This window comes from Ahaetulla prasina, chromosome 2 (genome assembly GCF_028640845.1).
Source record: "Ahaetulla prasina isolate Xishuangbanna chromosome 2, ASM2864084v1, whole genome shotgun sequence".
Taxonomy (NCBI): domain Eukaryota; kingdom Metazoa; phylum Chordata; class Lepidosauria; order Squamata; family Colubridae; genus Ahaetulla; species Ahaetulla prasina.
Genome location: NC_080540.1, coordinates 301419249 through 301444827, shown reverse-complemented (window position 1 = coordinate 301444827; position 25579 = coordinate 301419249). Strand labels below are relative to the sequence as shown.

At 47.0% G+C, this 25579-nt stretch overlaps 2 protein-coding genes across 3 annotated transcripts in view; one reads left to right on the top strand and one right to left on the bottom strand.

Annotated features, from left to right (window-relative positions):
• The window catches only part of KIF24 (kinesin family member 24), a 30176-nt gene extending 19885 nt beyond the window's left edge, over positions 1–10291 (top strand). For both annotated transcript variants that reach the window (XM_058171960.1, XM_058171958.1), the window contains 4 exons: positions 470–579; positions 2885–5050; positions 7316–7412; positions 8128–10291. In XM_058171960.1, coding sequence (XP_058027943.1) covers positions 470–579; positions 2885–5050; positions 7316–7412; positions 8128–8268 — 2514 coding nt within the window. In that variant the 3' untranslated portion in view covers positions 8269–10291. The remainder of the gene's footprint in view (positions 1–469; positions 580–2884; positions 5051–7315; positions 7413–8127) is intronic.
• Positions 10292–11986: 1695 nt separating this feature from the next.
• The window catches only part of UBAP1 (ubiquitin associated protein 1), a 37272-nt gene continuing 23679 nt past the window's right edge, over positions 11987–25579 (bottom strand). The window contains exons 3-7 of the mRNA XM_058171957.1: positions 24157–24281; positions 21969–22847; positions 17955–18158; positions 14575–14676; positions 11987–13863 (exon numbers count right to left, since the gene is read on the bottom strand). Of these exons, the coding sequence (XP_058027940.1) occupies positions 13723–13863; positions 14575–14676; positions 17955–18158; positions 21969–22847; positions 24157–24281 (1451 nt within the window). The 3' untranslated portion in view covers positions 11987–13722. The remainder of the gene's footprint in view (positions 13864–14574; positions 14677–17954; positions 18159–21968; positions 22848–24156; positions 24282–25579) is intronic.

Genomic DNA, 25579 nt, shown 5'->3' with positions numbered 1-25579 from the left:
ATTCACTGAGTTATTAACTGAACAACTGCAGTGGCTCACTTAACAGCTGTGGTGAGAAAGGTCGTAAACCGGAGCAAAACTTAACAAATGTCTCACTTAGCAACAGAAATTTTGGCCTCCATTGTGGTCGTACGTCGAGGACTATCTGTACTTAATATACCAAAGAGCTTGAAAATTATTTTTTTTAAATTTGCATTTATATCCCGCCCTTCTCCGAAGACTCGGCGGCTTACACTATGTCAAGCAATAGTCTTCATCCTTTTGTAAATTATATACAAAGTCAACTTATTGCCCCCCCAACAATCTGGGTCCTCATTTTACCTACCTTATAAAGGATGGAAGGCTGAGTCAACCTTGGGCCTGGTGGGATTTGAACCTGCAGTAATTGCAGGCTGCTGTGTTTTACCAGCAGGCTTACCAGCCTGAGCCACTCAAGGACCATTCTGTGTCTCTTCTCTCCCCGCTCAAGGTCCTGAAGGACTCTTTTGTTGGCAACTCCAAGACGTGCATGATTGCCAACGTGTCACCCAGCCACGTGGCCACAGAACACACCTTAAATACCTTGCGCTATGCTGACAGGTAAGTGGCAGAACCGGCTTACAACCAGAGAAGAGTGATGGCGGGATGACGTCACGGTAGTCACAGGTGGGTGGGGGCATACATTTTTGGTTTTACAGCAGGCCTCTGGACCCTCTGGAAGTTGGCCTTACTCTTCTGAAGACTTACTCTGAAAGTCACAGAGTTTTCTGAAATGCCAGAGACCCTGCTCAGAGCCCTCTTGGGTGATTTCTACAGGGTCTGGAGAGGAAGGAAAGGAAGGGAGGGAGGGAGGGAAGGAAGGACAGGAGGAGGAAGCGAAGAAGGAAAGAGTGGAGAGGAATAAAAAGGGAGGGAGGGAGGAAAGAATGAAGGGTAGGAGAGAAAGGGGAGTGCAGTGAAAAGAGAGGGGGAGACAGGGAGGGAGGGCAGGAGAGGAGAAGGAAGGGAAGAAGGAGAGAGGAGAGGAATAAAAAGGAAGGAGGAGAGGAAGAGGAAGGGAAAGAATGACTTGTTGCTGGCAATCCTTATGATTTATATTGCTATATTGATCATCAATTGTGTTGTAAATGTTGTACCTTGATGAACGTATCTTTTCTTTTATGTACACTGAGAGCATATGCACCAAGACAAATTCCTTGGGTGTCCAATCACACTTGGCCAATAAAATTCTATTCTATTCTATTCTAAAAGAGAGGGATGGAGGAAGGAGTGAGCCTCTTTTATCCGTAACACATCAGCAGAATAAAAATAGACATTTTCTGAATTTTGATTCTCCATGCCCAAAAAGTTCACTATTACTGGTCCAAACGATCAAGTCCTCAGGCTGGACTGCAAATGGGCTGTTCTCTGCCAGGCTTCTATTGCCCAGCGAGATATCTTCCTTAGAATGCTACTAGCTCTGATCTCCAGCTTTTGTGGGTGGCCACAAAGGGAAGGAAGCCGAAATTCCAGGATGTTTGTGGAGTCTGTTTCCTAACCTGGTCAGCTTCAAAGGGCTCCAACATCTCTGAAACACTTGGGAAACCTAGAACTATGCAAATCTCTTACCAATTTTTCTTTCCTTGCTGAACATCTTACATACTTATTGGCATCCTCCTGACAGCTGTTCATTCTGGTTGAAGGGCTGTGATTGCACTCGATGGGCGCTGCATTTTATTCTTTATAAGCATCTTGCCTTGAGCCAATGCAGCCATTCTGACCCAGTTCCTCAAACACGACAAACAAAAGTGAACTCAAAAGATTCCTTTATTAGATGCGCCGGCAGCCCCGGCAAAAAGTTTCTCACCGCAGGCTAAAAAAAGTCCGTTCGTCCGGAAGATGAATAGTTGTCTGCCACATCTATTCATCTCCGCCCCCTGCCTTTTATCCCCAGAGCTAGGGTGGGACTTCGCTAGCAGTGGTGGCTCTTTCATCCCAAGGACCGGCCCATAGATTTCCACTGCTCTCCTCCCCTCTGCCTTCTGTGCATCCGTATATCAGGTTCTCAGCCTTTATAGTGCTGCGACCCCTTTAATACAATTCCCCACGATGTGGCGACCCCTTTAATACAATTCCCCACGATATGGCGACCCCAACCGTAAAATTGTTTTCGTTTTGAATTTATCACGCCTGAAGCCGTCTTGGCTAGCGATTTGAACTGCTTGCGATTGCCTTGAGGACGGGGGCATTAAAGCGGAGACTCCTCCCCTATTAAGTTTATGGCGCCTGAAGCCAGATTAGGCTAGCGATTGGGAGTGATTGCAGCTGGCTTGAGAGGGAGACATCAGAGCAAAGATTTCTCTCTTTTTTAATTCTTGCACCTGAAGCCGAATTCGGCCAGCGATTCGAAGAGCCTGCAGCTGGCTTGTGGAGTCAACCATTGGAGCGCGATTCTTCAACTCGCAAGTATACTTCCCATATTTCCAACGGTCTTAGGCGACCCCTGGCAAATCGTCATTCGACCTCCAACGGGGTCCCGACCCACAGGTTGAGAACCGTTGCTCTAGACCCAGCTGTTCCTCCTCTTCCTCACCAGCCACCTCCAGACCTGGAAGCTGTTGACTCTCCACCTGAGGGCTGAACGGATGGCCCAGGCTCCGCCTCTGTCTCTGTCTCTCTCTCTCTGCCAGCTCCATTCCCTCTTCCCCCTCAGAGCTCTCGGGTTGCCTTGATGCTGACTTGACTCCCACGCCTCCTCCTCCTCCTGATTCGGCTGCTGGAGGAGTTGGTGGCCAACAGGCCACAACAAGCATCTTTGAAAAGTTGCCTAGAAATCGTTCAGGATGACCTGAGCCTCTCTTTGAGAGCTGTTAAGAAGCTTGTTATGCAAATAAATAATACCATTCTTGGCTTTTTTCATTGTCAGGGTAAAAGAGCTGAAGAGAGGGATGAAATCTTGCACCCCTATTGCCAGCAGACCCCGGGCAGCGGGACACACGTCTCCTAAGCGAATCCAGACGTCTCCTTACATCCAAGTTGGAGGGAAGAGCTCTCCCAAAAAAGTCAAGCTGGGGTTGCATCACCCTCTGATGCCGACACCCTTGTCCAAGCTGAAGACCTCTTTGCTCTTTCAGCCGGTGCACCTTCCTTTCTCCTCCACGCCGAAAGCCCAGGGGCGCAAAGAAGCTTTGGGAACTCCGTGGCCTGGTTGCCCCAGCGCGGAAAGAGGGATCCCGAAGGCAGAGTCGACCTCCAAGAAGCTGGCTGAGGAACCTGCGGCAACGTCTGAGAAAAGCCACCTCCGGAAGGACTCGGCGGCCAGGAGAGAAGGCGGCCAGGAGGACAGGCAGCGGGGGAAGTCTCCGAAAGTCGAACCGGTGCAGAAGCGACTGGTTTCCAGGGCTGATTTTTCCCATCACGGCTCAGATGGCCTGTCGGATCACGAGGACGATCCCGGGAGGCTCTTTGCGGATCAGTGCGTGGCCGCCTGGATGGGCGTTTCCTCCCATCAGAAAGACCGAGAGCAGCACCTGCGGCTTTATCACCAGCAGTTCCAGCAGCCGCCTCTCCTCCAACAGAAGTTAAACTACCAGCCCTTGGAAAAGTTTTTAGCTCGGTACAAGTCCCAGGAGATCCAGGTGAGGCCGGAGGGCTCTTGCCCTGACTCCGGGTCCCCTCAGGGCCGGGATGAAACCATGCAGCTGGAGGAACTGGACGACAGCGACTTCAGCGAGGACTCTTTCTCTCCCGGGCCCGGTCGGAAGAAGGCGGAGAAGGACGCTCGAAAGCAAAGCAACCAGAATTCCTTTTTCCTCCATCGGAGAGATTTCGGGGCTGGGGAGCGGGACGGAGAAGAGGAGCAGACGCTGTTCTGTAAATGGTACACGTTTGAGAAGGGAGGAAGAGCCTTCCCAAGCGAGGAAGAGTCCAGCAGCTACGAAGAAGGCGGTAGAGGTTTATGTGATTGGAGCTCAGGAGAAATAGCAGCGGTGGGCTCTTCCCCGCACAGGGGCATCCCGGAGAAACCTTATTGCTCGAAGGAAGATGACGGCCTTACAGGCCACAAGATACATTCTCCAGGATGTCCCGTCGAGAAGAAGCCGGCAAGATCCTCGGATCCGTCTCACGGTTGTCCCGACGGACACTTCTCCCCGCCAAGGAAGAGAACGCCAAGTCCACCTCTCGCTGCCATCTTGCTGGAGTCCCCCTTTTCGGAAAAAACGGGTCTCCCCAAAGGGACGGACTTCCGTGGAGTGTTAGACTTCCCCATGGCTGATGACTCGGTGACCCCTTTGTCCATATCCTTCCTTAACTCGGGATCAGCAGAGAGTGAAGGGAAGAAGAGGACCGACGAAGAAGTTGTCAGCAGGGGCTGGGAGGAAGACGCCGAGCACGCTGGTGAAAGCAGGCAACCCTCTGCGTCCAGCATCTACGAAATTAATCACTGGGGGAGAAAAACCGAGCGGGGTCTTTCCCCAGGGGCCCAATTCCAGTGGCTCCCTCAGTCTTGTCCCTGTCCAGGGGATGCTTCCATCTTGGAGGCCACATGGGCCTTGGGGGAATGTGGTTGTGGCTATGCCAGTGAAGATCCTCTGGCCGAACTCTTTCCTCGGCACACGGGGGGAAGGGCCTCGCTTCGTGGAAACCTACAAACAAGCGAATATTCAACCACCTGTGACTCCGATCCCGAAGTGGCAAAGATGGCTCTTTCGTGGAGCTATTCGGATCATCTGGGTTTGGGGCAAAAAGAGACCCCTGTGCTCTTGGGCCCGTCCAGCGCCGTTGATAAGGGAGGAGCATCTTCCCCTCCAAATGCTTCATCCGGTTCTGATAACGCAGGAAAGAAGCACCTCTCAGAACGAGGTCCCCCGTCACCGTCTGATTTGTCCCACGGGACTGTGGAGCGGTGGCATTCAGAGGAAGCCTGCAGGAAGGAAGAAACCCAGGAGATGCACAATTGTGAGGATACGGAGCAGGATTCGGAGGCTGAACCCAAGGGGACTGTTGCCGAGACGGCAGAGAACCCACAGGAGGCTTGTGGGCAGGTGGGCTTGGCTGAAGGTGCCCTGAAGGAGAAGGAGGCGCTGGGAAGGTGAGTGGATGGATGGATGGATGGATGGATGGATGGATAGATAGGATTGATAGATGATAAAGAATGGATGGAAAGATGGATAGATAGATAGATAGATAGATAGATAGATAGATAGATAGATAGACAGACAGACAGACAGACAGACAGACAGACAGACAGAGATAATAAATAGATGATAAAGAATGGATGAATGGATGGATAGATAAATAGATAGATAATAAATAGATGATGATGGATGGATGGTTGGATAGATAGATAATAAATAGATGATAAAGAATGAATGGATGGATGGATGGATGGATAGATAATAAATGGATGATAAAGGATAGATAGATAGATAGATAGATAGATAGATAGATAGATAGATAGATAGATAGATAGATAGATAGATAGGATTGATAGATAATAAATAGATGATGGATAGATATGGTAAATAGATACAAAGATGATAGATGGATAGATAGACAGACAGACAGACAGATAGATAGATAGAATAACTATTGTCACTTTGAATGTATGCTGATTGCCATACAATAAAATGAAATTTTGTTGCATACATCTCTCAGAGGGTCACCATCTCCAATATATACTACATAGACATGACAAGATAAATAAATAGAAAATTCTACATAGTTTTCTAATGGGAGGACAGTCTGAGGAGGCTGGTGTTTTTGCATTGAGCACATTCTGTTGTGTCTCCCCAGCAAAGGACCTGGGTTTTATTTAAGCGTGCTTCTGCCAAAAAAATACTGTTAGGCAGTTATTGCCTTTCAGCAAATCAGCTCAGGTATTGCAACCGCAATTGAGCCTAAAATTTCTGTCGTTCATTAAGACGTTTGTTAAGTGGGTTTTGCCCCATTTTTACAACCTTTCTGGCCACAGTTGTTGAATTGAATTGAATACTTTTATCTGGCCAAGTGTGATTAAGGAATTTGTCTCCAGTATAGGAGGTCTTAAGGAAATCACTGCCGTCGTTAAGTTAGTCACCCGGTTGTTAAGTGAATTTGGCTTCCCCATTCATTTTACTTGTCAGAAGGTCACAAAGGAGGGTCACATGACCCCAGGACTCCGCAACTGTCAAATGTGAGTCAGTTGCCAAGTGTCGAAATGTGACCATGGGGGATGCTGAAATGGTTGCAACGGTTACATTACTTTTTTCAGTGCCGTTGTAACTTCAGGCACTAAGCAAACTGTTGTAAACCGAGGACTCCCTGTACAGAGATCACAGATACTTTTAAGAGTTTTGTCCCAGTTAGTGATCGTGTGAATGAGAGGCTTTGACTACTCAGGTTGGCCATCGGGGGTTCCTAGAAGAGAGCTGGCAGGTGAGTTAGTCTATCAAGCAGCCCAAACCTGAGAGCCGATAGTGGCTGAAGATCCTTGAGGTGAGGAACAGGTGTTCCTCGATTTACGACCGCAATGGGATTCAAGATTTCCATTGCTCAGCAAGGCAGTCGAATGAGTTGCACCAATTTTATGAGCTTTTCGCTACAGTTGTTAAATGAATCGCTGAATCATGCGGCCGTTAAACGGACCCGGCTTGCCCCATTGAATTTACTGGTCAGAAGCCAGCTGAGAAGTCAGGAATGGCAATCACGGGATACGGCAACCATCGTAAACACAGGCCGGTTGCTAAGCAGCTAATTTTGATGCCTTGACCCAGGGGACCCTGCAACGGTCATCAAATCACGCTGGTTGCCAAGGATCCAAATTTTGATATCGTGGGGACTCTTTGAGGGTCTTAAGTACAAGGAATCCTGTTGTCAGGGTACCAAGTAATAGATCCATTACAAGCAAAACTCCGAGGCAGGTGGATTCCTCAAAGAATAGCTTTATTGGAAAGATCAAATTGGCACATATCTGGTGAAAACCGACTCTGAGGGTTCCCGCAGTTTTCGCCTAACGAAAAGTTTTTTCATTTCCTCAGAACAGTCAGTCACATGGTCCAATCACAGCTCCGTCTGGTTGCTTGGTGACATCCCCCTCCTTCTCCCAACCAGGTGTGAAAATGTCCTTGAGTCCCAAGAGAAAGTATTTTGTTTTGGCTACAGAGTCCTAACTAAATCAGATCCCACCCCGCTGCCTATCCCTCCGCTCCTGTGTAGCCACACCGAAGCTCCAAGATGGCTTCGGTCAGGTCAGTTTCAGGGTCGACACCCGTCATAAGTCACTGCTGTCGTAACCTCGGGACGGTCTCTAAATGTTAAGCCGAGGAGTCACCCATAAGGCATTTTGGTCAGAAGGCTCCCTCTCCTTTGTCTCCAGCAGGCAGCTTGTTCTTCGAACCCATCAGGAGCAGCTGGACGAAATGGCCGCCTTGGCGTCTCGGGAGGAACGCTTGATGGGCATGATGTCAGATTTGGTGAGTCTTCTGAATGGCTTCCAGGCCTCTGGAAGCGGAGCTTTGCTTATCTACCACCTGGACTTAGACCAGGGGTCCCCAATCCCCAATTTCCACCCCAGGACCGGGCCATGTCCGTTGGGAACCGAGCCCTTTAAGGGCAAAACTCCATTTGCACAAGTGGCAGGTGCCCGTTTGCACACTAAAGGAGCTTCACACGCAAGCAGACTCCCAGGCCACCTGTGTGGAACCATCCCCTCTTCCCTCCCCCACCGGAAAGGTTGTGGGGGCCTCTGACTTATGACAGCACAGGTAGAAGGGTTTATAAAGGGAATTTCTTCCAAACATGGAACTCAACATTCAAGACGAGGAAGGCTGACAAAACCTCTCAAGCTCTCCTCTCCGACAGGCTCTGAGGAGCAGCAGGATCCCCCTCTCCCATTTTTCCCCCTGGGTGCCTTTAATTCATTGATTCGTTTATTAAATTTATTTGCCACCCGTCTCATATCAAAATGGCTCTCGGCAGCTCCGAGCTCAAAAGTCCTAAAAGATGAATATTTCTGAGACAATAAAAAATGGAAATCTCAACCGCAAAGTATCATCATACAGATAGTCCTTGCCTTACGACCATAATTGAGCCCCAAATGTCTGTTGTTAAGTGAGACATTTGTTAAGTGAGTCTTGCTCCATTTCAACCCCACTATTTTTATTTCTTGCCATTCCCTTTTTCGGTTAGGAATTTGAGGACTGTCTGATGAAACTGGACGAAATCCTGAGCCTGAAAGCCGAATGCATCCGCCGGGCACGAAGCCGGCTGCAGCTCTGCTTTGCTGCTCCCTCAAGTGGCACCACGCTACTACCGGTTTCCTCCACCTAGTAAGGAGGCGCGAGAGCCAGACGGGCTACGGACAGCATTTCAAAGTACCAAAGAGATCCGATTGTCATGCTTAGCATGTTTTCGGAAGAAACCTACATGTCAGTTAACAAGGGAACTTGGCTGATGACCAAGGCGGTTCCCCTCTCTCCCAAATTGCTTCAGGCTAGATCTTCCAGAATCTGTTGAAAGGAAGGAGGGGAGGAGATATCACCTGCTCCCAAAGTCATCCAGGTTTTCCTGCCTGGCTGTCATTGGGTGAGTCTGAGGAGTGTCTGAGCTGTGACAAAGGCAGCTGCGTAATCTCCCCCCACTTCTCTGCTTAACAAAAATGCTACATTAATACTTCGGCTACCCCATTAGCTGCCATCAGTCCACTGAAACGCCCACCACAAAATTCAAAGCCTAATAATTTGGAATTTGAGGGACAAAAGGTGGAGAAGGGATGTCTTGAAAACCTGCAGGTGAAATAAAGGCAGCCCTCCTAACCTGAAATCTTCACATTGGCTCCGCTAAATATTAGCACCGGTGCAAATGTTCGCTGGACAAACCTCTGATTCCTACCAACGAGTTCAACAGTTGTTACAACAGCAATTACACAAGATTAGGAATTTGGCAGGTGCGCAGTTAATAGAAGGTTCTCCTGACATGTAAGAGTCAGGCCTTCAAGCCTTGTTCTGCAGTTTCAAAGACCGGCAATAAAGAATATTGAAAGAAATAGTAACTCCTGAGTAGAGGGAATGGAGCTGGTATCTTGCAACCTGGTGGGCCTCGAGCATCAGATTCTCGTGAGATACACCATTGGTGGTCTGATTCTTTGTCGGGCTCCCAAGTAGGAAGAGTTAGTTAGGGGACAGAGGTAGAAAGGGCTAGTGGTCACCGTGAGAGAGCGATTCAGCCAGAATTGGGAGCCAGTCACCGAGACCACTGAGAGCGCTGCCTAGATAGGCGTTTATTTTGACTTCACGTCGCCTAAGCACGTAGCCCATCCTTGCCACTACGCCGCCTAATTCCAATATTAGGTGCCATTGGGTCATGGAGATTGCAGACCAGTGCCACCAAGGAGGATCCGAAGCACATCGATTTGACCTTGAGCCTACGTGTAAGTTTTAGGGCCCGGAATGCGATGGTCACGCATGCTCTTCGACGGTAAAAGAATCACAACAAAAAAGGGGTTGCGAAAAGACAAAACGGTACAAACTGTCAGAAATGCATAAAAATAAATATAAACCCAGCAGGTGGACCAAGAGCAACACACCTAAATTAAAAAAGAAGTAGTAGAAATAGCTTGGTTGTATTGCATTAAGCACTTTGCTTTCATCATACCAAAAAAAAAGTGTCTTTAAATACCTTTAATAGGTGAAAATGGTTCATGTGGTTTAAGGGATGTTGATTGCGGCAAATGCTACATAAATTAAGTTAGAATGAGTTTGAATATATGCGTGTCATTTTATACTGAAATATAAATGGCTTGGGAATTTGCTGTGTTCATGACAATGCCCTCTAAATGAAGGACCTGGATCAAAATGTAATTTGATGCTTTGATTGCAAGAATAATTCAGAAGCGAGGAGAGGGCCAGAGAGCGTAATTATGCCGATGTGCGGTGGCGCCAGACATCCTCTTGAGTGATGTGACGTCTCGGCACAGCTGGTCCTTGAGAAGGAAGAGGTGACATTTTTGGGGCTGGCCAAAGTAGGTGGGCTCTCCGTAACCGAATTTGACTTGCACCATTATAAATAAAATTTATTCACAATTGCTTGCCATGGATTTGGTAGTTTTCCTTTTCACGGGACGAGTTTTTACACAGGGTTCCAAGAGGAATCGGTGTCTTTTATGCGATTACGTATCTCTCGTCTTTATAAGCCGTTTCAAGCTCTCTACTGGTTTACTATATATTTAACTCTCCGCAGCTTTTGGATCGGTGTGGACGTTCTTGGCTCCAAATTTTGTCGTGGTCCCAGTCCCAAGGAGACTTGTAGATTTCACATTATCCTTTTCTTCTTTTTTTTCAAAGCACTTTCTATGTGTTTCCTTTGCTGCTGTATTTTTATATTTGTAGGGTCTTTTAAATACTTTTTTTTGGTCAGTACTTTAAAAGCAATTACACACAAACACACACATATATGTATGTATGTATGTATGTATGTATGTATCCCTAGTTGTGTCTGAATCTAAGGCAGTGTGCTCTCTCCCTCTCTCTAAATATACATCTCCCTCCCTCCCTCTATACATATATATATGCGCGCACACATATTGTATGTACCGTTTCCCTGAAAATAAGACCCAACTGGAAAATAAGTCCTAGCATGATTTTTCAGGCGGCTTGTAATATAAGCCCTACCCCCGCCAAAATAAGCCCGAGTTAAGATTATCAGCCAGATGGTTGCATTTAGTACATTTCCCCAAAAATAAGCCCTAATCAGAAAATAAGCCCTTTTGGAACATAAATTAATATAAGACCCGGTCTTAATTTTGGGGGAAACACGGTATGTATGCAAAGGCTGCCCTGGAGTCCAACTGTGTCTTAATCCAAGGCAGGGGTCTCCAATCTTGGCAACTTTAAGACTTGTGGACTTCAACTCCCAGAGTTCCTCAGCCAGCAAAGCTAGCTGAGGAACTCTGGGAGTTAAAGTCCACAAGTCTTAAAGTTGCCAAGATTGGGAGTTAAAGTCCACAAGTCTTAAAGTTGCCAAGATTGCCAAATCTTAAAGTTGCCAAGTTGCAAAGGTGGCTGAGGAACTCTGGGAGTTAAAGTCCACAAGTCTTAAAGTTGCCAAGATTGGAGACCCCTGATCTAGGGCAGTGTGCTCTCACACACACATACATACATACATACATACACACACATCCACCTTGTGGCCAGGCCATCTAAAATGGATGACTTTCAACTAGCTTGCATACCATTATACATGTATTTTGTTTTATTTAACAACTGGGCCAGCAAACCCCGATAGGCTCTAAAGCAGCTTGCAGAACCCCCAAGAAGGGTTTTTTAAAAAAAAAAACCCAAACAAAACTGACCAGTCAACCCTAGTGAAGTGTCCTGGGGTGTTTATCCCAGAGGGCCGATTCATGGTTACTCAGTACTACCATGCCCTTGTGATGCCATCACTCCTCGCTGCCCTCCCTGGGAAGGAAACGGTGGGTCAAGTACAGGAAATGACTCGGTGACAAGTTGTTGTTTTTTCCAGGTTCAAGTGCCACAAGTGTCGGGTCAAAGACAAAAGCTCAACAGGATTAAACAAAAGCAAGTCTTGGGGCTTACAGAGTTTGTCTGTCTTGATTATTACAGGTAGTCCTTGACTTGTGACCTGGTTCTGAAGTTCCGACACCATGCCCCCTGGTCACATGACCCGCATGTCGGGATGCTTGGCAGGTTGACTCAGCCTTCCATTCTTCCGAGGTCGGTGAAATGAGAGCCCAGATTGTTGGGGAAAGTATGCTGACATTGTAATGTTGTGTACCCAGACGGTTATAAAGGACTGGTGTCCTTTAAGTAACTGGTGCTAAATTTCATCCATCCAACCATTCATCTAATCTGCCATGATGATGCAGTGCTTCAAAGGCGGTATTGCAGACTAATTCTACCCACTGCTACCAGTTCGATCCTGACTGGTTCAAGGTGAATTCATCCTGCCATCCTTCCCAGGTCGGTAAAATGAGAACCCAGATTCCTGGGGAAAATGTTGACATCGTAATGCTGTGCACCCAGAGTGTTGTAAAGGACCGCGGAGCAGTATGTAAATCTTAAGTGCTGTTGCTATTGGAAACCACACCATATTTACAGGCATTGGCAGTGTCCCACAATCACGCAAGCACAATTTACGAGTTTTTGATTGAAATCGATGTTTACTTCCAGTTTCCAGTAAAATATGCCCATTATGGACCATGGATTTATTTAATGATGGCAGTGATTCACTTAACGGCCACCACAAGAACAGTTGTTAAAAGCAGACCTGTCAACAATGATCCGCTTTACAACACAACTTACGAAGTTCCATTAGGGTTAAGTTGAGGATTAAGTATATATATGAAGGGGTCATCTCTTTAAATCTCAAGGAACAAAGCCCCAGATGGCAGTTCTTGGAGAGAGATGGACAGCTGTCATGAGATCAATTCCTGCGCATTACTGGTAATCTCTTAGGATGAAGGAAAGCGAGTCAGCAATTTGGGCAAATAATGCTAATTATTGACAGCATGCTAATGGGGGAAATCATAACATTGGAATTTCATTTCAAGAGGAAAAAAAATGAGATGTCTCCTAAAGCCTGAGAACATTACGAGCCACATTTTAAGATTTTATTAGTATCTTTCTGCAGAGCCAAAATAGCAAATTACTTCGAGGATCAAGACCGCTTATATATTTCTTTTTAGGAATTTAAATCTTTAAACATGTACAACTAATACTTTTTTTTTTTTTGCTATCAAAACCCAAAGGCTGATTCCTATGACTAGATTAATAATTATAACTGTGTGAAGAAAAAAAAAAACGGAACCAACGAGGTGAATATTATAAAGAAAGTGCTTGAAAGAGAGAGAGAGAGAAAGAGAGACCCTCAACCCATTGCCAATTTTACACGGTTAAACTGACTGTGCCTTCATTTCTCCGGAATGACGTGGCTTAAATAGGAGGACAATGATCAGCTCCGGTGGGACAGATCCAAAAACTCCTGGGACAGACAGAAGAGCCAACAGGGGCAAAAGATTTCACAGCTTATTATCTTGGTTGGGCGGGGGCGGGGGGCAGGGGGGGGGGGAACTGGCAGAAATTCACGAGCAGCTTGTGCCGCCGTGCCGGAAAAAGCCATAATGTTTCTCCGGGGGCGTTCGGCGGCCGTTAGTGAACCAGTGTTGCACTAAAGTTACTAAATTCCTCCTTTCGACCTTCCTCGCCTTGAGTAAAACTGGCTCTTCCATTGCACTTCCGTCAAACTGATTTTAAAACGTGTCTCGAAACGTTCGCAGTCCGAGCAGGCACACAAATGAAAGCGGCTGTAAGGAAGTCGAGCGTAGGAGTTCGCGGTCAAGAGTCAAGGGTCGACGCTTCTCTGAGTCCAGTACAAAGGGACTGGGAAAGAGGTGGGGTTGGGTGTGTTGGACAGAATTGGGGTTGGGGAGGGGGGAATTGGGAGGAAAAAAAAAAACCTACCCTGACACTTGTCTGCGCAACTCAGTCCGGAGTCCTGAGAAGAAACAAACGTGGGGGTGGGGTGGGGAAGGGCACTTAAAACTTTAATCGAAGAAAGCGGTTGGAACTCTCTTTTGGGTGGGTGGGCACAGCTGACCGGAGTGAGGGCATGGCAAAGGAACGACTCTCTTCAGCTGCGACAGCATCTCGAACGCAGGATCCTCGTGGCATTCTCCTTCCCGCAGCACCAGAGAAGACCCGGCTGGCGATGGCAGGGGGGTGGGGTCCAGTGGCCAGAAGCAGCAAGGGGCTGCCCCACTCGCGCCTTTCAGCTGGCGCCTGCTCGGGTCATTAAATCTTCCAGGGCATTGTCCTGGTCGTTGTTGTGTAATAGCAAAACTTCTTTAATGTCTTTCAGTTCGAAGCCCATTTCTTGAAATTTGCTCATGAGCTGGAGAATCTCGGTGGCCTGAGGAAGGAAAGAAAGGAAAGGTAGATATAGGCTGTCAAGATAGTTTATGGAGTCTTTGTGGGTAAGGGAGTTTTTGGCTTTGAGAAGGGCCCACAGCAGTGAAAAAGGGGGTACATCAGGAGTGTCCAAGCTTGGCAATTTTTAAGACTTGTGGACTTCAACTCTCACAACTCCACAATTCCAGGAATTCTGAGAGTTGAAGTCCACGAGTCAATCTTCAATCACAATAGAGCTGGAAGGGACCTTGGGGGTCTTCTAGTCCAAGCCTCTGCTCCAACAGGAGATCCGGTACTATTTCTGACCGGCTCAAGGTTGATTCAGTCTTACGTCCTTCCGAGGTGGGTAAAATGAGGACCCAGATTGTTGGGGGCAAGAGGCTTATTCTGTAAACTGCTTAGAGAGGGTTGGTAAAGCACTCCAAAGCGGTATATAAGTGCTATTGTTAAGTTTTGTCCATCCATCCATCCAATTGCCATGATGGTGCAGTACTTAGAATGCAGTATTGCAGGCTAACTGCCCACTGCTAGCAGTTCAATCCTGACTGGTTCAAGATGAACTCAGCCTTCCATCCTTCTGATTTTGGTAAATTGAGGACCCAGATTGTTGGGGCCAAAATGCTGACTCTGCAAACTGCTTAGGGAGAGGTTGTAAAGCATTGTGAAGTGGTATGTAAGTCTAAGTGCCGCTGCTACAACAACGAACGCTCACCTTTTCTTCCGAGCACTGGTACATTTCGAGAACAGCTTCTACCAGGAGCGGATCAAAGCCTTTCTCACAGAGTTGCCCACGGACAACCAGGTATTCAAGAATCTACACAGAGAGAATCCAGAGAGAAATGAGTTCAGACGTTTGTTCTGGGAGTCTAATTTCAGCTTTTCTAGAGCCGAGTTGTCTGAATTGACCAAGATCTCTTCACCTGGACCTATCAATAACTGGTTTCAGCTACCCACAAATTTCATTTTCAGTGGTATCCTTGTTCCAGTTATCACTTAAGTACAGGTAGTCTTCGACTTCAAACCGTTTGTTGAGTGACTGTTCAAAGTTACAACGGCAGCGAAAAATGTGACTTATGAGTGTTTGTCACAGTTACAACCTTTATAACGACACTATAGAGCACTGCACACCAGAACAACTAGACACAAGAACAGTTTTTTCCCGAAGGCCATCACTCTGCTAAACAAATAATTCCCTCAACACTGTCAGACTATTTACTGAATCTGCACTACTATTAATCGTTTCATAGTTCCCATCACCAATCTCTTTCCACTTAGGACTGTATGACTATAACTTGTTGCTGGCAATCCTTATGATTTATATTGATATATTGACCATCAATTGTGTTGTAAATGTTGTACCTTGATGAAGGTATCTTTTCTTTTATGTACACTGAGAGCATATGCACCAAGACAAATTCCTTGTGTGTCCAATCACACTTGGCCAATAAAATTCTATTCTATTCTATTCTATTCTATTCTTTGCAGCATCTCTGTGATCATAATCTAGATGCTTGGTAATGCTTGGACCCAGATTTATGATACTTACAGCATCCTGGGGCCACATGATCCTCTTTTGCGACCTTCTCACATGCAAAGTCAAGCCAGATTCACTTAACAACCATGTCACTAATGATTTAATGATTGCAGTGATCCACTTAACAACTGGGCCAAGAAAGGTCATAAAATGGGACAAAACTTACTTAGCAATTGTTTCAGTGAGCCACAGAAATGTTGGGTTTAATTGTGGTTGTATGCTGAGGACTACCTACAGAATATGAACATGGGACAGTATCCAACTTTACATCTAAGCAACCACCAGGCAGGGATCAGACTCTTAGTTTCAAAAACATTTCATGAGGAACAACATCAGGCAAGGCAATTGGTCTAGTGGTCAAGATGATGAACCAGAAACTAGGAGATGGTGAGTTCTAGTCCCACCTTAAGGCATGAAAGCTGGTTGGGTGCCTCTGGGCCAGTCACCAGGAGATGGTGAGTTCTAGTCCCGCCTTAGGCATGAAAGCTGATTGGGTGCCTCTGGGCCAGTCACCAGGAGATGGTGAGTTCTAGTCCCCCCTTAGGCATGAAAGCTGGTTGGGTGCCTCTGGGCCAGTCACCAGGAGATGGTGAGTTCTAGTCCCGCCTTAGGCATGAAAGCTGGTTGGGTGCCTCTGGGCCAGTCACCAGGAGATGGTGAGTTCTAGTCCCCCCTTAGGCATGAAAGCTGGTTGGGTGTCTCTGGGCCAGTCACCAGGAGATGGTGAGTTCTAGTCCCGCCTTAGGCATGGAAGCTGGTTGGGTGCCTCTGGGCCAGTCACCAGGAGATGGTGAGTTCTAGTCCCGCCTTAAGGCATGAAAGCTGGTTGGGTGCCTCTGGGCCAGTCACCAGGAGATGGTGAGTTCTAGTCCCGCCTTAAGGCATGAAAGCTGGTTGGGTGTCTCTGGGCCAGTCACCAGGAGATGATGAGTTCTAGTCCCACCTTAAGGCATGAAAGCTGGTTGGGTGTCTCTGGGCCAGTCACCAGGAGATGGTGAGTTCTAGTCCTGCCTTAGGCATGAAAGCTGGTTGGGTGCCTCTGGGCCAGTCACCAGGAGATGGTGAGTTCTAGTCCTGCCTTAGGCATGAAAGCTGGTTGGGTGCCTCTGGGCCAGTCACCAGGAGATGATGAATTCTAGTCCCACCTCAAGGCATGAAAGCTGGTTGGGTGTCTCTGGGCCAGTCACCAGGAGATGATGAGTTCTAGTCCCCCCTTAGGCATGAAAGCTGGTTGGGTGCCTCTGGGCCAGTCACCAGGAGATGGTGAGTTCTAGTCCCGCCTTAGGCATGAAAGCTGGTTGGGTGCTTCTGGGCAAGTCACCAGGAGATGGTGAGTTCTAGTCCCGCCTTAGGCATGAAAGCTGGTTGGGTGCCTCTGGGCCAGTCACCAGGAGATGATGAATTCTAGTCCCACCTCAAGGCATGAAAGCTGGTTGGGTGTCTCTGGGCCAGTCACCAGGAGATGGTGAGTTCTAGTCCCCCCTTAGGCATGAAAGCTGGTTGGGTGCCTCTGGGCCAGTCACCAGGAGATGGTGAGTTCTAGTCCCGCCTTAGGCATGAAAGCTGGTTGGGTGCTTCTGGGCCAGTCACCAGGAGATGGTGAGTTCTAGTCCCGCCTTAGGCATGAAAACCAGGCGGATGACCTTGAGCCAGTCCCTTTCTCATCTTATCTCACAGGGTAGTTATTGTAGGGAAAACAGGAGAAAGAAGTCTTAGCTATGTTCACCACCTTGAATTATTTATAGATAATGAAAGGTGGGATATAAATTAAACAGATAGCTAAGTAAGGAATATAGCCAGTCCTCGACTTACCACAAGGGCCTCTGGTGGCTCAGCAGACTTAAGTCTGTCTGTTATTAACACAGCTGCCTGCAATTACTGCAGGTTCAAGCCCCACCAGGCCCAAGGTTGACTCAGCCTTCCATCCTTTATAAGGTAGGTAAAATGAGGACCCAGATTGTTGGGGGCGATAAGTTGACTTTGTATATAATATACAAATGGATGAAGACTATTGCTTGACATAGTGTAAGCCGCCCTGAGTCTTCGGAGAAGGGCGGGATATTAATTAAAAAACAAAACAAAACAAAACAAAACAATTGAGCCCCAATTTTCTATTGTTAACAGAGACATTGTTAAGTGAGTTTTGCCCCATTTTACGACCTTTCTTGCCACAGTTGTTAAGTGAATCATTGCAGTTGTTAAGTGAGTGACAAGGTTATTAACTGAATCTGGCTTCCCTGTTAATTTTGCTTGTCGGACAGCCACAAAAGGGGATCCTGTGACCCTGGGAGACTGAAACTGTCATAAATATGAGTCGGTTGCGAAGGGTCCGAATTTTGATCACAGGATCCTGGGGATCATAAGTCACTTTTTTCAGGGTCTTGGTAACTTTGAACTGTTGTAAGTGGGGGGCTCCCTGCATTCTCCGGGGCTTCCCCTCCCTCCATCAAAGTGCCGTAAGCTCTTGAGCCACTCTTGGTCTTTTCTCTGCCATAACGCAAACACAATCCTGTAAATACCGTGTGGCCACTCCAAAATGACAAGGATCTTCCTCTTACCTGATCTATGCTCTGCCCCTTCCTCTTCATCGCTTTTAAGACATCTTCGTACGAATAGCCCATGCCCACCACGATTTCAAGACACTCCCGTTCGCTGGAGGACAGGGCCTGCACCACGTCCCCATAGGAGAAGCTGCCGGGCCCTTTTGCACAGCTGCTGGTGGTCTTGGGCACTTGGGAGGTCAGGAAACTTTGGTGAGTTACCTAAGGAAAGGTGAAGAAGGGCAACATTTGAGGGGAAGGCAGAACACTGGCGCTGCCCCTAAGTCATAGTGGAAGCCTTCAGCCTCCTATACCTACCTACCTACCCTAATCTAACTCATCTACCTGTCTACCTATTTCTTCTATTTATCTCGTCTGCCTCCATCTATCTATCCAAACTATCTCTTCTATCTCCATCCATCCATCTCTCTCTCTCTCTCTCTCTATCCATCCCTATCATCTCTCCATCAATCCATCCACCTACCTACCTCTACCTACCTTATCTATCTCGTCTACCTATCCATCCATCATCTATCATCTACCTATGTACCTACTTCTATTTTATCTGTTTGTCTCTCCTAACTATATCTACCTCTTCTCTCTCTTCAGCTCTTCTCTCTGCATCCATCCATCCATCCATCCATCCATCCATCCATCCATCCATCCATCCATCCATCCATCCATCCATCTATCTATCCATCTATCTATCTATCTATTCATCCATCCCTGTAGGAGAGGACCAGCATGTCATAAGTCTCGAGTCTCTTCGCTCCCACAAGATATCTAAGTCCAGCCCACCTTGAATTCTACTGACGGTCATCTGGCGCCAATTCGCATTGCCTGTTAGTAGATCAGGTTCTTGTAAAGGTAACATGAAATTAAATTGCAGTGCTTTTGAACTATTGCCTGGCCCCAGTCTCTCTCTTCCACCTGACAATCCAGCTACTTATCTATTTATTCAACCGTTACATTTTGGAGCTGCTCATCTCCCTTGCATCTTTAAAGTGAAATTAGTCAAAAAGAGAGAAGAGCTTGGCTTGAGGTCCAGTCAATTTGTCCATTGCCAAAACAAAAAAGATCATGAGCTCAAACTTCAAAGGGTAACAACCAGAAAGCATTTTACAGGCCTGAGGCTGAGCTTCTCAGAAAACCATTTGAAAGCGCTTGAGAGTTCATAAAACGTTCGGCTTTGAATCAGTGTAGAACTAAAAACCTGATGTTAACTTTCAGCTGCTGACTTGCTTTCTTAAAGGACCGTGTTTTCCCAAAAACAAGACCTGGTCTGATATTTTGGGGGGCTCCAAAATAAGCACTAGGGCTTATTTTTGGGGAAACATGATTTCAGGGTGATTAGCTGGGCTGGATGCCCCACCCTCCCAACAGACTCACAAGAGGCAGCAAGCGAGTGGGGACAGACGGTATCCAACAGCAACTGCAGCCCGCCAGTCCCTGAGGTGCGCAGCCCATGCAGTGCAGGTGAGTTGATTTCCTGTCCAAGCAGCAGACGGAGGCAGAGGTGCCGGGGAGTGGGGGGAGGCAGGCAATCCTGATGCACCACACAGGCCACAGGAAAGCCAAATCGGAGGGCTAGAGCCATGAGGGGCTCGTCTTCGAGCGTTGGCACCGGCAGCAGATGGCAGCAGTGGCGAGGGACGGAAGGCAAGCTGAGAGTTGTGAAGACAAGCCTCCTGCGGCCGGCTACCACTCCAGGCCACTGACTCTCAGCTTTCCTGCGGCACATCCAGATCGTGTGCCTCCCCCGCCTCTGCCTATTGGACAGGTAATCGACACACCTGCACTGCACGGGCTGCAGCTGCTGACAGAGACCATCGGCCCATGCACGCTCACCGCCTCCTGTGCTGGCCATGCCTCCCTTCACTAGGGCTTATTTTTGGGGTAGGGCTTATATTAGGTGCACACTTAAAAACCAGGCTAGAGCTTATTTTCAGGATGGATGGTTGGATGGAGATAGATAGATGGATGGATGGATGGATGGATGGATGGATGGATGGATGGATAGATAGATAGATAGATAGATAGATAGATAGATAGATAGATATAGACAGACAGACAGAACTTAGCAATAACACTTATATACCGCTTCACAGTGCTTTACAGAGCCAGCCTATGGCCCCTAACAATTTGGGTCCTCATTTTACTGACCGCAGAAGGATGGAAGGCTGAGTCCACTTTGAGCAGGGCAGAATCAAATTCCGGGCAGTTGGCAGAATTAGCCTGCAATACGAAATTCTAACCAGTGCGCCACCACGGCTCCCCACAGTCCCAAATTTGCCCAGGTCTTCATACCAAAGCATAAAAAGCCCACAAAAAAAGCTTTACAAGATAAAACCGCTAGACCAAGCCCACAGGGGCAAAACCCGAATTTCAAAGAAGCAGAGTTAATAAAAATAATTCCTACAAGATCGACAGGATTAGAGTTTAATTCATGCAGGCTCTACAGGAAAATCCACTCTCCCTTCACTGCAGAGGGTTGGGCTAACTCAGCAATTACTATTTCCCATGCAGGAAGGTAGGTATATGGGCACCAGTATTTCTCGTTCTTGGCAACTTGGAACTCTGTGGACTTCAACTCCCAGAATTCCCCAGCCAGCCTCTGAATTTTGGTTCCATGACCACAGGGGTGCTGTAAGGGTTGGAAGTGTGAAAAAACAGTCATGTCAGGTTTTTTCACTGCCATTGTAACTCCAAACGGTCACTAAATGAACTGTCAAGGGCTACCTGTTCTTACAAACCACCTGGAATCAGAGGTGACTAGAGGTATAACCAAGTTTGCTGATTGAGACCAAATTGTTCCGAGTGATAAAAAGAATACAAGGAAGTCTTCAACTTACAACTATTCATTCGAAGTTACAAAGGAAAAAAAAAACAAAGTGCTGTTGTAACCATTAGCTCTGATCCTGTAAAAACAGGATCAGAGCTCAGAGAGCTGACTGATGAAGGAGGCCTGGATAGGATGTCCATCCACCATTAAAAAAAAGAGGCTGACATATGCTAAGGATAATTAAAAATTATCCTGTTTTTCCTTATGGAAAATGCTGACTCCCCTATTTTAACTACCTTCCTCTGCCCTCCTTCCAGCTGCAGGTGTGAAACGGGGGTCTGGGTGGGTAAGGTTCAGTGCCACAGTAACTTCGGTCACTAAATGAGTTGTAAGTAGAAGATTATCTGTATTCCATCACCTACTTAATTTCTTCCTTCCAAAAATCGGTCCAGATTGGGGAACATGGCTTTATTTATACCATTTAGAAGATCATACCATTTAGAATAACAGAGTTGGAAGGGACCTTGGAGGTCTTCTAGTCCAACCCCCTGCTTAGGCAGGAAACCCTATATACCATTTCCGACAAATGGTTATCCAATCTCTTCTTAAAAACTTCCAATGTTGGAACATTCACAACTTCTGGTGGCAAGTTGTTGCACTGATTGATTGTTCTAACTGTTGGGAAATTTCTCCTTAGTTCTAAGTTGCTTCTCTCCTTGATTAGTTTCCACCCATTGCTTCTTGTCCTGCCCTCAGGTGCTTTGGAGAATAGCTTGACTCCCTCTTCTTTGGGACAGCCCCTGAGATACTGGAACACAGCTATCATGTCACCCCTAGTCCTTCTTTTTATTAAACTAGACATACCCAGTTCCTGCAACCGTTCTTTATATGTTTTAGCATCCAGTCCCCTCATCATCTTTGTTGCTCTTCTCTGCACTCTTTCCAGAGTCTCAACATCTTTTTTACATCGTGGTGACCAAATCTGGATGTCGGATTCCAAGTGTGGCCTTCCCAAGGCCTTATAAAGTGGTATTTAATACAAAACAGCCACAAATGTATTGCTTTTGTTTAGTTTTGTTCTGTGTCTGTTTGATTTCCCCCCCCTTTGGATTTTAATGTTTTGAACAAAATAACAATTGTGAAAGAAAAAAATATACAGCCCCGACCATCACGACCCCTCCTCCTCTTCTTCTCATCAAAGCTCATGCTCTAACCACCCCAGCGCACTTCCTCTGTTGTGCAGTGCTTACCGCTGTGGCTGTAGTGAGAGCCGGAATGTCTTCTGTACATGCTACGGAGGTGGGTTGGGAAGGACCTCTGGACACGGAGGATAACGTTCGCGTGTCTAGGCCAGGGTCCACGCCGAAGGTGGGAGCCCCGATCCCATGGTGTCCGTTCAGTTCATTGGCTTTGTCCGGTAAAGCACCCAGGAAAGTGCCATTGTGCGCGCGGTAGGTGTTCACCAGCCTTGCCGTCTGCAAGTCACTCTCATCCAAATCCAGCTTCGGGAAGGAGAGGGACTTGATGTTGCTGACCGACGTCACGGGCGAGAGGGACACTTTCTCGCACCCGCCCAGCTGGGGCAAGGTCACGAGTCCGTTGGGTTTGTGAAGGGGCTTGAGGTCCAAAGCTGCCCTTTCCAAAGAGGCCAAGACCTCCTGGTCTTGCAGGACCGACGGAGGCGCCACTTTGGGCAAGCCGCCGTCGAGCAGTTGGGCCACAATCGGCCCCGTGGTGTCGACATGGATCTGGAGGATGTTCTTGAGTTCTTCCCTGTCGTCCAGGGTCTTCAGCTCCAACTTGTCAAAGGGGTCTTCTTCACACTCGAAGTCCGCGGGGTTGAAGTCGGCCTTGGTGTGGGGGGGACTCAAGACTTTTTGCTTCAGAGCGCTGCTGTTGGCCGGGGTGGGAGTGAGGATGGAGTTGTGATGCAGGCCGGCCAGGATGGGGTTGATGGGGAGAGGCAGGGCAGCTCCCAGGCCGCAACCCTCGGGCAGGTGTTCCTCCGACGCCCCCTTCACATTGGCCAGGGTCTCCTTGGCTTTCCGCTCCGTTTCTTGCTGGACAGCTTGGATCCTTTTAATGTTCTCGGCCCACTCGATTGTTTTCCTTTCGAGAGAGAAGTCATACTGAGGAGAGAGAAAGAAATGGAAAATCAATGAAAGAGAAGATTTTGTACTTGAGGGGTCCTTGGGGGTCCCTAAGATTGGTGGTTTTTCTTGCAGGTGTTTCATGACCCAGTTAGGTAACATCATCAGTGCTAGACGGGATGGAGGTTTGCAGAACGGAGGAGGACTGGTGATGGTGGAGATGGAGGCGGAGGAGGAAGATGAAGAAAATTAGAAAGAGGGAGGGGGAGGAGGAGGAGGAAAAGAGAGAAGAAAAGAGGAGGGAAAGAGAGAGGAGGAGGAAAAAAAGGAGAGAGAGGGAAGAGGAAAAGAGAGAAGAAAAGAGGAGGAGGAGGAAAAGAGGAGGAAAGAGAGAAGAAAAGAGAGGAGGAGGAGAAGGAAAAGAAGAAAAGAAAGGAGGAGGAGGAAAAGAGAGAGGAGGAGGAAGAAAAAAAAGGAGAGAGAGGGAGGAGGAGGAGGAGGAGGACAATGAGCATGGGGTCCTTGGTGCTCTCCAAACTTCCTTGTTTTCTTGCAGACATTTCATTACCCAATTAGATAACATCATCAGTGTTAGAGGGGAATGTGATTTGCTCTCACTTTTATATATTAGTATATAAAATACAAGCAAACAGCCCCCCTCTCGCTGCTAACCCTGATGACCTTACATTACCCAGCTGGATTGTGAACCGCCTGCAAGAAAACCACCAAGCTCAGAGAACACCAAGGACCCCACATCCTGGAGTACTCCAAAAGCTAAGATATTTCCTGTAAAGGAAAAGCACCTATTGATAAATGCTACACCGTCAGCTCCTTTTGGGCAGTTGATTGAGAGCCAAATAAGGAGCCCTTATTAAGTAAGATGACTTCTGCAAAGGCCAAGTATGAAGTATGAAAAACACCTTGGCTGTGAGGAGACATCAGAACATTGTTTTCCCTACCAATCTAAAAATCTTCAAAAGAAGAGGAACTTCAAAACCAAAGAGGATGTCTTCCTTTGACTGCCACTTCCACATAGGTTCTCCCTGGTAATTAACAAAGAGGTACTGACAACTTGAACGGCAGAGCTGTTGTTTTGTTATTTGGCTTCTACAAACAACCCAGCAGACCTGAGGATAAATCGAAGCGGTTCTGTTTTAAGGGAACAGAAGGAATCAACCCAACGAGGTCAACTAAAGAAGAGCTTTAAACTGAGGTGAGTTTCATCAGAGATATGAGTCAGGAACTATAATGTACTCTATGTTCCTTATCATGAGAATTGCGGATTAAAGCAGATTAAACAGGTTAAAGCATCATTTATTTTAAAAAATGTCCAGAATTTCTGACTCACCTGGGCTTCCCTTATCAGCTGTGGAGAGTCCGGCAAATAGAAACCAATAGGGAGGCCAACTTTCGCTGGTCTTCTGAACTTTTCTCCTATCTTAAATGGAACATCATCAAGGTAACTGAAGGGCCCTGAAAGGAAGAAGTCAGACTGTGATTTAGCAGCTATTGATCAACGGAGATCTTCTACTTATCCAGTTTGCTTTGTGTAAAATAATAGTTAAAACATTTGACTCAGTCTAGAGCAGGGGTCTCCAACCTTGGCAACTTTAAGCCTGGTGGACTTCAACTCCCAGAATTCCCCAGCCAGCTTAGCTGGCTGGGGAATTCTGGGAGTTGAAGTCCGCCAAGCTTAAAGTTGCAAGGGTTGGAGACCCCTGCTCTAGAGCAGTCACTAAAGGACTTGTCACAAGTCAAGGACTACCTGCATAGCACATACTCTGCATCACTTGCTTAGGAAAACTCCTGTTGTTTATTCATACCCAAAAATGTACAATCGAGACCAGATGCAAAATACTCTCTGTAGTAACAATGGAAAAATTAAGAAATGGTCTGCTTCCGAGCATATGCCGAGTTAATACAGAAATAGGTCTTGTTTTTTTCTCTGTCTCACAAACACATTTCTGATTTGCCTCTCCATTTTGGCACAAATAATATATTCACCAACCCAGTTTTTTAAAAAACAATCAGCTGTGGCTATCAAACAGGTAGAAGAGATCTGCCCTGCTGCAGATCTGTTGAAAGATTATTCCAAGGTCTCTGAGACTAACCAACTCCTCCTGACTCTGCTTTGAGACAGAGGCATCGCCTTCTCTACGGGATGCAGATGGACCGAACCAAGCCCGGAAATAGATTCTGGGGAAGAAGCTCCTGCTTAAGCATACCTTGACTTTCCAGGTACTTCCAAGGACAAGCATGACTCCAGGTTTTATTCCAAGTCTCTCCTTTGATGTGACTCTTCCCACCTGCACAAGCCAAGGCTGCGCAGAGTAAGGGTGGCCCAGAAGGGCCCGGTTCAAATCTCTACCTCCCATCCCTGACCTTAAAAAGTGTGTCTGATCATCTGAAGGATCAATATTAAGCTTTGAGCAAAGCAAATCATGGCACAAACAAGAGACGCAAGGGTTTACGTTTCCCGATGGCATCCTACGAAGGATCTGCCAAGAAAGTTGTGGTTTATTCCCAACGGCATTCCAAATTAATGCACTTTCTATCTGAAGAGAAAAAACATCGTCGGAAACTCCCAAAGCTTACTAAATGTTATAGCGCCTACAATCCTTTTTAAAAGAAACACAACTTTTAAAAAATGTGGAAAGGGCTTGCGTGGACTATAGCTCTTTTACTAATCAGACCTCTAGTTGTAAAGTTTTTTCCCCTTAATATAAAGGCCAACTCGCACATCTGCAAAACTGCCCACTGCTTCAGTACGC